Raw genomic sequence first — 12,269 nt, 5'->3', positions numbered from 1 at the left:
TCAAGGGATCCTCAGCAGTACTGATAGATTCTCTAGCAGTACCTTGGTTGTTCAACCTGGCTTATGTTTTTCCTCTCCTTCCTCGTCTGATTGCCAGAATCAAACAGGAGAGGGCTTCGGTAATCTTGATAGCGCCTGCGTGGCCACGCAGGACTTGGTATGCAGATCTGGTGGAAATGTCATCGCTGCCACTGTGGAAACTGCCACTGAGACAGGACCTTCTCATTCAGGGTCCGTTCCAACATCCAAATCTAATTTCTCTGCAACTGACTGCCTGGAGATTGAACGCTTGATTTTATCTAAGCAGGGATTCTCTGAGTCGGTCATTGATACCTTGATTCAGGCTCGAAAGCCTGTCACTAAGAAGATTTACCATAAGATATGGCGTAAATATCTTTATTGGTGCGAATCCAAAGGCTACTCATGGAGTAAGATCAGGATTCCTAGGATTTTGTCCTTTCCCCAAGAAGGATTGGAGAAGGGGTTATCAGCTAGTTCCTTAAAGGGACAGATTTCTGCTTTGTCAATCTTACTACACAAGCGTCTGGCAGATGTTCCAGACGTTCAGTCGTTTTGTCAGGCTTTGGTTAGAATTAAACCTGTGTTTAAACCTGTTGCTCCGCCATGGATTTTGAATTTAGTTCTTAATGTTCTTCAAGGGGTTCCGTTTGAACCCATGCATTCCATAGATATTAAACTTCTATCTTGGAAAGTTCTGTTTTTAGTTGCTATCTCTTCTGCTCGAAGAGTTTCTGAGCTATCTGCGTTACAATGTGACTCACCTTATCTTATATTCCATTCTGATAAGGTGGTTTTGCGCACTAAAACTGGATTTCTTCCTATGGTTGTTTCAAATAAGAGTATTAATCAGGAAATTGTTGTTCCTTCTCTGTGTCCTAATTCTTCTTCTAAGAAAGAGCGTCTGTTACATAACTTGGACATGGTTCGTGCCTTGAAGTTTTACTTGCAAGCGACCAAGGATTTCCGTCAAACATCTTCTCTATTTGTTGTCTATTCTGGAAAGCGTAGGGGTCAAAAAGCTACGGCTACCTCTCTTTCCTTTTGGCTGAAAAGCATCATCCGTTTGACCTATGAGACTGCTGGACAGCAGCCTCCTGAAAAAATTACAGCTCATTCTACTAGAGCGGTGGCTTCCACATGGGCTTTTAAAAATGATGCTTCTGTTGAACAGATTTGTAAGGCTGCGACTTGGTCTTCCCTAAATACCGTTTCCAAATTTTACAAATTTGATACTTTTGCTTCTTCTGAGGCTGTTTTTGGGAGAAAAATTCTTAAAGCAGTGGTGCCTTCTGTTTAGGTATCTGTCTTGTCCCTCCCGTTCATCTGTGTCCTGTAGCTTTGGTATTGTATCCCACAAGTAAAGGATGAATCCGTGGACTCGTCGTATCTTGTAGAAGAAAAGGAAATTTATGCTTACCTGATAAATTGATTTCTTCTACGATACGACGAGTCCACGGCCCTCCCTGTCAATTTAAGACAGATATTATTTTTTGTTTAAAACTTCAGTCACCTCTGCAACTTTTAGTTTCTCCTTTTTCTTCCTATACCTTCGGTCGAATGACTGGGGGGTGGAGTCAAGGGAGGAGCTATATAGACAGCTCTGCTGTGGTGCTCTTTGCCACTTCCTGTTAGCAGAAGGATAATATCCAACAAGTAAAGGATGAATCCGTGGACTCGTCGTATCGTAGAAGAAATCAATTTATCAGGTAAGCATAAATTTCCTTTTTTTTAAATAAAGCTCCTATATAGTGATCAACTGGAGTGCATAAATGTACATTTATTTGAGTAGAAACTCATGGGATCCCCTATATGCACATCATATTTATATTACTATATATAAAGGCCCTTTTTCACAATTTAAATTACAAGTCAGTAAGACCGATTTAATTCAATTTCATGGTTTTCATTTTTAGAATAATATTTTTTTCAGATTATTTTTCTAATTATATCAGACCATTACTGATTTCGTTATATATCATTAGATATGCATAGATAGATCATTGAAATTAATGAAATTATTGGGTGGTGAACTAGTTTAATAGGTTAATCTTTCATATTTGATCAACTTCTCAGATGTACTTTATTGAATGAGAAAAATTGCCTTAATTACATTTTAAATAGTTTTATTTTACTAAAGAAAAATAACCATTACCTTTATAATAATTTAAATAGCTTTATTTAACTAAAACAATAACATTATATTTAATTTTTACTGCTTGCCCCTCCCTCCTCAGATTTAGGTCCTTGGTCAGATCTATTCCACTCCAAACAATCTTCTATTCATTGAGCTTCTTAAACTTAGTATGGGTTGATTCTGTGTACATAGATTTACAGGCAGAGCAATGGCATTAATGGGACAGTAAAGTCAAAATTAAACTTTCATGATTCAGAAAGAACATGTAATTTCCAACAATTTTCCCATTTACTTCTCTTATCTAATTTTCTTTGTTCTCTTGGTATCCATTTTTTAAAAAGCATACAAAGGTAGGCTCGGAAGCAGAGCACTACTATTAGCTAGCTGCTTGTCACTGTCTCACCCACTATTTTCAGCTAGGCCCCAGTAAAGCATTGCTTTCCTTTGACAAAGGATACCAAGAGAAAGAAGCAAATTTTATAATAGAAATAAATCTGAAAATTGTATGCTCCTATCTGAATCCTCAAATATTTCTTTCATGATTATGTCCTTTTTATGTCTGTTTCTTAATTCTCTATGTTTATTGTATAAAATATTTTGCTGTGAAGAAAGGGCGTGTTATTTATGCACACACAAATACACAGTTTTGGGAACTACAAAACAAATATGTGATAATATCTTCAAGATAGAAAATTGCCCAAAATAAACTGACAGAAACCTCTAGGAGAGCATGACAATGTGAATGGATCAATGGAATTAATTTGCCAAAAAAAAAAAAAAAAACTTTACAGCCATGAATACACAGCATATTGCTATAATTAAAAACAAATCTTTATTTCAGGATGAATAACCTTTAGATTATAATGTATCTAAAATAGAAACTAATCTTTAGATAGATTTTTCCTCAAAAAGCATTAGTTTCAATCTGCTGTGTCTGCTGAAAAAAAAAAACAAAATATTATTTCTGGGTTTCTTACTGAAAAATCAATTACAGTAGGCCCTAAATGTGTTAAGCATCTAAAAACTCCAAAACAGCTCAGCACAGCTGAGCAAATGACCTTTGGTAGTGTTTTAACCTACTTCAAGAAGGAAAGAGGAAGTATAACCCACTAGTAACTGAATATAATGTTTTTGTTTAACGAAATTGTTACATTAAGCATAAATCCTTTGTTTCAACTTTTTTGCCTTTTTAATTTCTTTTACACCTTTTTTTTTCTTCTAGTTGCTCTCTTTTCTTCCTCTCTACTTTGTCTCTAATCACCATTTTCCACCTTTCATTCCCAGCCTGTATTTGTTTCATTCATTCATTTATTGGATAATATGTTATGTTATTTTTCAGCAAATGGAACGTGTCTTCCCCTGGTTTAATGTGAAAAAGTCCAGGTTTTGGGAACCCAACAAAGTTACCAGCAAGTAAGTTAACAGAGTTTACACTGAGATAATCTCTCTGGATCAATGGCAGAAAATATATAAACACGGATAATATGACATGAAAATTGTGAAATGTGATATAAGCAGTGCTAAAACCCTTATCAAACGGTTATGGTTGTTGTTGTGGTTGGGGGGTGTGTTCTCTTTTCTTTCCAATGGCATGGAGAGTCCACAAAGCCATTCATTAGTAGTGAGAATTCAACTCCTGGCCACCAGGATGAGGCAAAGAACACCCGAGCAAAATCTTTAAGTATCCCTCCCACTTCCCATAATCCCCAGTCATTCTTTGCCTTCGTATATCTAGGTGGTGTGCAAAGATAGTGCTCTAAAGAAAATTAAGTTTTTATCCTTTCATGGGTAGTTTCCCTGCAAGCAAGGATTGAGGTTATGCTGTGTCCATGTAATAATCTTGAGTAAGAGTTGTGTTGGCTATTAGCTGTGGGAGGTTGGCAGGGTAGTCCTTGCTTCTCCTACAACAATTTATGCTAACCCCTATATAGAAATCAGGGTTGGTTACTCTGCTTTTCCTTTTTCTCCAGGTCCCTGTCAGAAGAAGTCTGGATTTGTCAGACCTAGGATTCTGTGCCTGCCCTACAGCTGAAGCTCCAAAGGTAAGTACTTATTTCCTTCTAGGTGAGAAGGCTCAAGCACATCAGGGGTTAATACCACTCTTCTAGGATAATGGAGCCTGGGGACTTTAACATAAATCTCTTTATTTTTGGGATTTAATTTGGGCAGTATATGCAGGGCACTGATGTATAATAACAATGTTTTTGTTTTATTTCAACATTGTGTTGGGACTGAGGCTGACAGGGCTGTATATGAGGCTTATTGTGAAGGGCTTATAAATCAACTCTAAGGATACACATTTATTTATCAGGGAATTTATTGTTATTATTTGGGTGTTTGTCAGTATATTCAGCGCAGCGTACTTCTCACGCTTTCTTTCTGTGTCGCAGTATTTTTTCTATGTGGTCATGTGACGGCCGCGCATCTCTTTCCTCTAGCGGAAGCGACTTGATCAGTGATTTTCTCCATATCTCTCTCAGAGCTTGTTAGCAGAGAGTTCATTACAGAGGCTTTTGACGAAACTGGTAGCTCACCAGGAAGGTGGTGAGTTTTCTTTAGCAACGGCTGTGAGTAAAGAAGTGCTGTTTTCGTCTTGCAGCATAACGCTTCTCTCTTAACTAGTTTTCCTTGTTTAAATTTTCATTGTTTAATTTGTTTTTATAAGTATTAAATTAAGTCCTTTTTTTCGGGGAATCTGTTTGTTTTTTCTCCATAATAAGGGTTTTTACACAATGTAAAAGGACAAGGATTTATCTATACATTTTGATAAATGTTTATATTGTTTAGAAGACCAAATGATTCCTCTTATACAACGTTGCTCCATGTGTTTAGCAAATATGTTGTAGTCAAAAAATAAGGATTCTGCCACTTTTCACAAATGTAAGCCGTCTGCTTCTCAGGATTTTGTTGCCCTAGATATGCCTCAGCTTTCTCTTCAGTCCCCGTTCCTAGTAATTACACAAACAGTGCCCTGCAGTTCAACTCAGTCTGTACCTGGAGGTGTGTTTTTACGAGGTGATTTTGCAGCACAGCTTACCTCAGCTGTCTCTGCGGCTCTGAGTGCCTTACCTATCTCAGGTAAGAGAAAAAGAAAATCTAAGAATATATCCTCTAAGTCAGGTATATCTTCTAATGCCAAGGGTGCCTTGGTCAGTTTATCCCAATTATCTGAGGATGGCAATTCTTCAGCAGCCTCTGAGGAAGAAATCTCTGAATCAGAGTCCATTGCAGTTAGTACTGTAGATTCAGAGGGAGGTTAGTTTTAGATTCAAGCTTGAGCACCTCTGTTTACTGCTTAAAGAGGTCCTGGCTACTCTGGAGGATTCAGAACCTACAATTTCTGAGACACCTAAGGTTACTCAACTGAACAAGGTTTTTATCTTAAGCCTAGATCGGTGGAGGGGTTCCAGGTCATATGTCGGATATTATTTCTCAGAAATGGGAGAAATTGGGTGTTCCCTTTACTCCATCTCCTGTTTTTAAGAAAATGTTTCCAGTCGCAGACTCTGTGCGAGAGCTCTGGCGTACTATTCCTAAGGTGGATGGAGCTATATCCACATTGAGAACTATGAATCCTCTAGAGGATAGTACCTCCTTTAAGGACCCCATGGATAGAAAATTGGAGGGGGACTTAAGGAAGATTTTTCTTCACCAAGATCTTGCCATTCTATCTCGCAGAGCCTTGTGGCAAAAGTCTTGGTCGGCAGACATGGTTTCCAAGTCTAGACTTCTTTCTCTTCCTTTTAAGGGGAAGGCCTTGGTTGGTCCTGGTCTGGATGCCATCACTTCCACTGTCACGGGTGAATAAGGGGCTTTTCTTCCTCAAGATAAGAAGACTAATTTCTCATTTTCGTTCCTTTCGCAATTTCAAAGGACAAAAATCTTCTTCTTCTTCCAAACCTGATCAGTCCAAGGCTTCCTGGAGACCTTCCCAACCTTGGAATAAGGACAAGCAGTCCAAGAAGCCTTCTTCTGAGAACAAATCAGCATGAAGGATCCTTGCCCGATCCGAGATCGGATCAGGTAGGGGGCAGACTTTCTCTCTTTCAAGAGGCTTGGATTTGCGATGTTCCTGATCCTTGGGCGGGGGAGGTGGTATCTCAGGTATACAAGATAGGTTTCAAATCTTGTCCTCCGAGAGGCAGATTTCTCCTGTCAAGGTTATCAGCAAACCAGGAAAAAAGAGAGGAATTCTTAAATTGTGTCAGGGATCTCTCCTCTCTAGGAGTGATCATTCCAGTTAATCTGGCAGAACAAGGCAGAGGGTTTTATTCCAATCTGTTCGTGGTTCCCAAGAAATAGGAAACTTTTCGACCTATTTTGGATCTGAAATGCCTCAACAAATTTCTCAAGGTTCCGTTTTTCAAAATCGAGACTATTCATTCCATTCTCCCTTTAGTTCAGGAGGGTCAGTTCATGACCACCATCGACCTGAAGGACACTTACCTTCACGTTCCTATCCACAAGGATCATTTTAATTTCCTTCGGTTTGCCTTCCTAAACAAACATTTTCAGTTTGTAGCCCTTCCTTTCGGTCTAGCAACAGCTCCCCGAATATTTACGAAGGTTGTAGGGGCTCTTTTGGCAGTGGCCAGTTCTCAAGGAATTGTGGCGGCGCCATACATGGACGATATCTTGATTCCAGCGCCATCTTTTCATTTAGCAGGATTCTCTGTTGTTGATTCTCCGCTCTCACAGGTGGATGGTGAATCTGGGCAAGAGTTCTTTGATTCCAAATACCAAGTTCTGTTTTTTGGGCACAATCATAGACTTGATCTCAATGAAGATTTACGTAATAGAAGTGAGAAAGTCCAAACTTTTTTCCACTTGCCTTTCTCTTCAGTCTTCTGTCCGACCCTCAGTGGCACAGTGTATGAAAGTAATTGGTCTCATGGTGGCATCCATGGATATTATTCCTTTTGCTTGCTTCCATCTGAGACCTCTACAGTTATGCATGCTCAGACAGTGGAACAGAGACCACTCGGACCTCTCTCAAAGGATATTCCTAGACAACCTGGAGGCTCTCTCCTGGTGGCTCTGTCTGGATCATCTGTCTCAAGGCATGTGTTTCTTGAGACCATCTTGGGAGATTGTAACTATGGATGCCAGCCTTTCAGGCTGGGGAGCAGTTTGGGGCCCCTTAAAAACTTGGGGGAACTGGTCTTCGGAGGAATCTGTCCTCCAAATAAACATTTTGGAATTGAGAGCAATTTACAATACCTTGATAGCATGGCCTCAACTGAGTTTGGTCCATTTTATCAGATTCCAATTGGACAACATCACATCAGTGGCTTATATCAATCATCAGGGAGGAACAAAGAATTCCTTAGCGATGAAGGAGGTTTCTCGCATTCTTCTGTGGCCGGAGTCTCACAACTGCCACCTTTCGACCATTCACATCACAGGTGTGGACAACTGGGATGCAGATTACCTGAGCAGGCAGACTTTTCACCCAGGAGAGTGGACTCTTCATTGGGAAGTATTCTTAATCATAACCCTGAGGTGGGGGGTTCCGGAGTTGGACCTGATGGCGTCTTGTCTAAATACCAAACTTCCCAGATACGAGTCCAGATCAAGGGACCCGCACACAGTTCTAGTGGATGTACTAGCGGTTCCATGGGATTTCAGACTGATTTACCGGTTTCCTCCGTTTGCCCTCCTTCCTTTGGTGATAGCCCGTATCAAACAGGAGCAGGCTTTAGGGATTCTAATTGGTCCAGCTTGGCCTTGCAGAATTTGGTTTGCGGGCCTGGTGAAAATATCATCCTCTGCTCTGTGGAAATTACCGCTGAGGAAGGACCTTCTACTTCAGGGTCCTTTTCTTCATCCAAATCTAGTTTCTCTAAAGCTGACTGCACACAGATTGAACACCTAGTCTTGTCTAGATGAGGTTTTTCTGAGAAGGTTATTGACACCTTAATCCAGGCTCGTAAATCGGTAACTTGCAAAATATATCATAAAGTTTGGCGCACTTATTTATACTGGTGTGAATCTCGAGGATTTCCTTGGCGTAAGCTGAGAGTTTTTTTCAGGAGGGTCTGGAGAAGGGCTTGTCAGTCATATTTCTTCTGCCCTTTTGGTTTTATTTATTTCAAGGGTGCCACTTGGTCCTCGTTACATATCTTTTCAAAATTTTACAAATTTGATGTTTTTGCCTCAGCTGAGGCTTCTTTTGGAAGAAAGTTTCTTCAATCGGTGGTGTCCTTAGTTTAGGTCCACCTGTCCTTTTTTCTCCCTCCCTTTCTATTCTATGTGCTCTGGTTTGGGTATTGGTTCCCACTAGTAATGAATGGATTTGTGGACTCTCCATGCCAAGAAAAAAAATAATTTCGGTTAGATTACGAGTTTTGTGGTAACAGGGGTGCAGTGCTAACTTGCAGTTTATTCTCACCGCTCACTTACCTGCAGCGCTGGTATTACAGGTTTTTATAAACCCGGCGTTAACAGGCAAGAAGTGAGCGTAGAGCAAAATTGAGCTCCACACTGCACTCCAATACCAGCGCTGCTTAAGTGAGTGGTGAGCTGGTTATACGTGCTCGTGCACGATTTCCCCATAGACATCAATGGGGAGAGCCGGCTGAGAAAAAGTCTAACACCTGCAAAAAAGCAGCGTAAAACTTAGTAACACAGCCCCATTGATTCCTATGGGGAAACTAAATTTATGCTTATATCTAACACCCTAACATGAACCCCGAGTCTCAACACCCCTAATCTTACACTTATTAACCCCTAATCTGCCGTCCCCGACATCGCCGACACCTACATTATATTTATTAACCCCTAATCTGCCACTCCGGACATCGCCACCACCTACATTATACTTATTAACCCCTAATCTGCTGCCCCCAACATCGCCGACACCTACATTATATTTATTAACCCCCTAATCTCCCTCCCCTAATGTTGCTGCAACCTACCTACATTTATTAACCCCTAATCTGCTGACCCCAACGTTGCCGCCACTATTCTAAATTTATTAACCCCTAAATCTAACCCTAACCCCCCTAACTTAAATATAATTAAAATAAATCTAAATAAAATTCCTATCATTAACTAAATTATTCCTATTTAAAACCAAATACCTATAAAATCAACCCTAAGCTAGCTACAATATAACTAATAGTTACATTGTATCTAGCTTAGGGTTTATTTGTATTTTACAGGCAAGTTTGTATTTATTTTAACTAAGTAGAATAGTTACTAAATAGTTATTAACTATTTACTAACTACCTAGCTAAAATAAATACAAATTTACCTGTAACATAAAACCTAACCTAAGTTACACTAACACCTAACACTACACTACAATTAAATTAATGACCTAAATTAAATACAATTACCTAAAGTACAAAAAAAAAAAAAAACACTAAATTACAGAAAATAAAAAACAAGTTACAAGATCTTTAAACTAATTACACCTAATCTAATAGCCCTATCAAAATACAAAAAGCCCACCCAAAATAAAATAAAAAACCCTAGCCTAAACTAAACTACCAATAGCCCTTAAAAGGGCCTTTTGCGGGGCATTGCCCCCAAGAAATCGGCTCTTTTACCTGTAAAAAAAAAATACAAACAACTCCCCCCCCCCAACAGTAAAACCGACCACCCACACAACCAACCCCCCAAATAAAACCCTAACTAAAAAAACCTAAGCTCCCCATTGCCCTGAAAAGGACATTTGGATGGGCATTGCCCTTAAAAGGGCATTTAGCTCTTTTGCGGCCCAAAGCCCTAACCTAAAAATAAAACCCACCCAATACACCCTTAAAAAATCCTAACACTAACCCCCGAAGATCCACTTACCGGGAGAAGTCTTCATCCAAACGGCGATATGTCCTCAACGAAGCCAGCAAAAGTGGTCCTCCAGACGGGCAGAAGTCTTCACCCAGACGGCATCTTCTATATTCATCCTTCCGACGCGGAGCGGGTCCATCTTCAAGACATCCGGCGCGGAGCATCCTCTTCCAGCGACGACTACCCGACGAATGAAGGTACCTTTAAGTGACATCATCCAAGATGGCGTCCCTTAGATTCCGATTGGCTGATAGAATTCTATCAGCCAATCGGAATTAAGGTTGAAAAAATTCTATTGGCTGATGCAATCAGCCAATAGGATTGAGCTTGCATTCTATTGGCTGATAGGAACTGTGACCCAGCTACATTCTGGAGTCTCCTCATCTGAATCATCCCTATTCCCACTGCTAGAACCATTAACAACCAGCTCAGTCCTATCCATTTCCCTTTCAAGTGTCTGAATTTCATGCAGTGTTGCAATTCGTTCCTCCAGATCTCCAATACGAGTTTCTAAAGGGACAATATGCTCACACTTGCCACAAACATAGTAATTTAGTTGCTTTTGTACCTTACGAGGTTGTTACTTTACATTACCTGTATTATCATGGGAAATTTAGAGCTTACTATTGGTTTCATTCATGAGGGCGGGTTTCAGTTTTAACCTATCATGTTATTAGATAAGGTTTTTAAACAAGTGTGGGGTTTAGCACTGCAGGTTGTGACTACGGATTTGTATCCGAAACGTGTAAGCCCATCAGTGCTACGCCCGTGAATGTGTGGTACCAGGTTTGCTGTATCCTACCGTTGTTCTCTTTTTTATCCTACATGGAAGAAATAAAGAACTGTTTTTAACCTTATTCATTTTGTGACGGATTGCCCCTTTTTCCTAAGCTTTTTGCTGTATGTTTTTCATAGAACAAAACATCAACAGAAGTAGACACTAGTATTTCTAATACTTTCAAAAAATCTGACATTACTGAGATGGTACTCTCACATATGTTGGTGTAAACAATTTAATTGTATTTCAAAATACTTTATAGCACCTTGTTAATATATATCTCAAAAGAAAAAAATTGCACACTCATTCAGCTGTCCATTAAGTTCTTAGTTTATAGAAGCAGTTAGATACTATATTTCAGGCACTATTTCCCAAAATGTAGCATGTTTCTTCAAGGATGTTTTTTTGTTTTTGTTTTTTAAATATAAAACTGTTATATGGTTTTAAATACATACAAAAATATCAAGAAGCTATGACCTAAAAGGATAAAATTGAATATGTGGTTCTTTGTGCATATCTGATTCTCTGACTATTTTCTCTATGCTTTATCTCCCTCTCTGTCTGTTTTCCCCTCTCTTTCTATTCCCTCCCATTCTCTTCCTTAAACTTGTTTTTTTTTTGTTTTTGTTCTCCACATCTTTTACTTTGGTCTCACTCTTATTTTTGTATAGTAGCAGTATGCTGCCTAATGCAGTGCTGCCACCATCCCTGGACCATAACTACGCTCAGTGGCAGGAAAGGGAGAGTGGGCTTGCTGTGCAACCACCACTAATGAAAAAAATCATCCCTGCTCCAAAACCCAAATCTCCATGGGATCCAGAATCTCCTCGACCAGTGCACCCCCCAAATTCACCACCCTCAGGTGAGAAAATATTGACTTAAAAGATTTTGGCACCTTTTGCTGTGCATTTGTATAGTATATATCACTATAATGTGACTTCTTTTCTCTCTAGTCCCTGAGCACACCAGGGAGCAGAGCCCAGAGCTGCCTCCTCCACCAGGGATGGAGGACAACCGTCAATGTGCACTGTGCCTCAAGTATGGAGATGATGAAGCTAATGTGAGTATTTGTGTAGCTTCTTTCGGACTTCTATTAGTTTTTACCTATCAAATATGCTTAGCTATACAGTGGGTAGACCATTAGGTTTAGCTGTCTTTTTGAGCACCTTAACAAGGGCCCTATGATTCAATACTCACTGGTATGGAGATAAATCACACAAAATCTTTGGGATTTCTTTTAAACCTTATCTCTTTCATGTAATTAGCAAGAGTCCATGAGCTAGTGACGTATGGGATATACATTCCTACCAGGAGGGGCAAAGTTTCCCAAACCTCAAAATGCCTATAAATACACCCCTCACCACACCCACAAATCAGTTTTACAAACTTTGCCTCCTATGGAGGTGGTGAAGTAAGTTTGTGCTAGATTCTACGTTGATATGCGCTCCGCAGCAGGTTGGAGCCCGGTTTTCCTCTCAGCGTGCAGTGAATGTCAGAGGGATGTGAGGAGAGTATTGCCTGTTTGAATTCAATGATCTCCTT

At 39.8% G+C, this 12,269-nt stretch overlaps 1 protein-coding gene across 1 annotated transcript in view; it reads left to right on the top strand.

Moving 5' to 3' along the window:
* KMT2A (lysine methyltransferase 2A) overlaps positions 1-12,269 on the top strand; it is a 555,423-nt gene that overhangs the window by 498,099 nt on the left and 45,055 nt on the right. The window contains exons 18-20 of the mRNA XM_053691137.1: positions 3,495-3,568; positions 11,399-11,589; positions 11,681-11,787. Of these exons, the coding sequence (XP_053547112.1) occupies positions 3,495-3,568; positions 11,399-11,589; positions 11,681-11,787 (372 nt within the window). The remainder of the gene's footprint in view (positions 1-3,494; positions 3,569-11,398; positions 11,590-11,680; positions 11,788-12,269) is intronic.

This window comes from Bombina bombina, chromosome 8, assembly GCF_027579735.1.
Source record: "Bombina bombina isolate aBomBom1 chromosome 8, aBomBom1.pri, whole genome shotgun sequence".
Classification (NCBI taxonomy): domain Eukaryota; kingdom Metazoa; phylum Chordata; class Amphibia; order Anura; family Bombinatoridae; genus Bombina; species Bombina bombina.
Note: the sequence above shows the minus strand (reverse complement) of the source record. Positions and strands in the feature narration are given on the sequence as shown.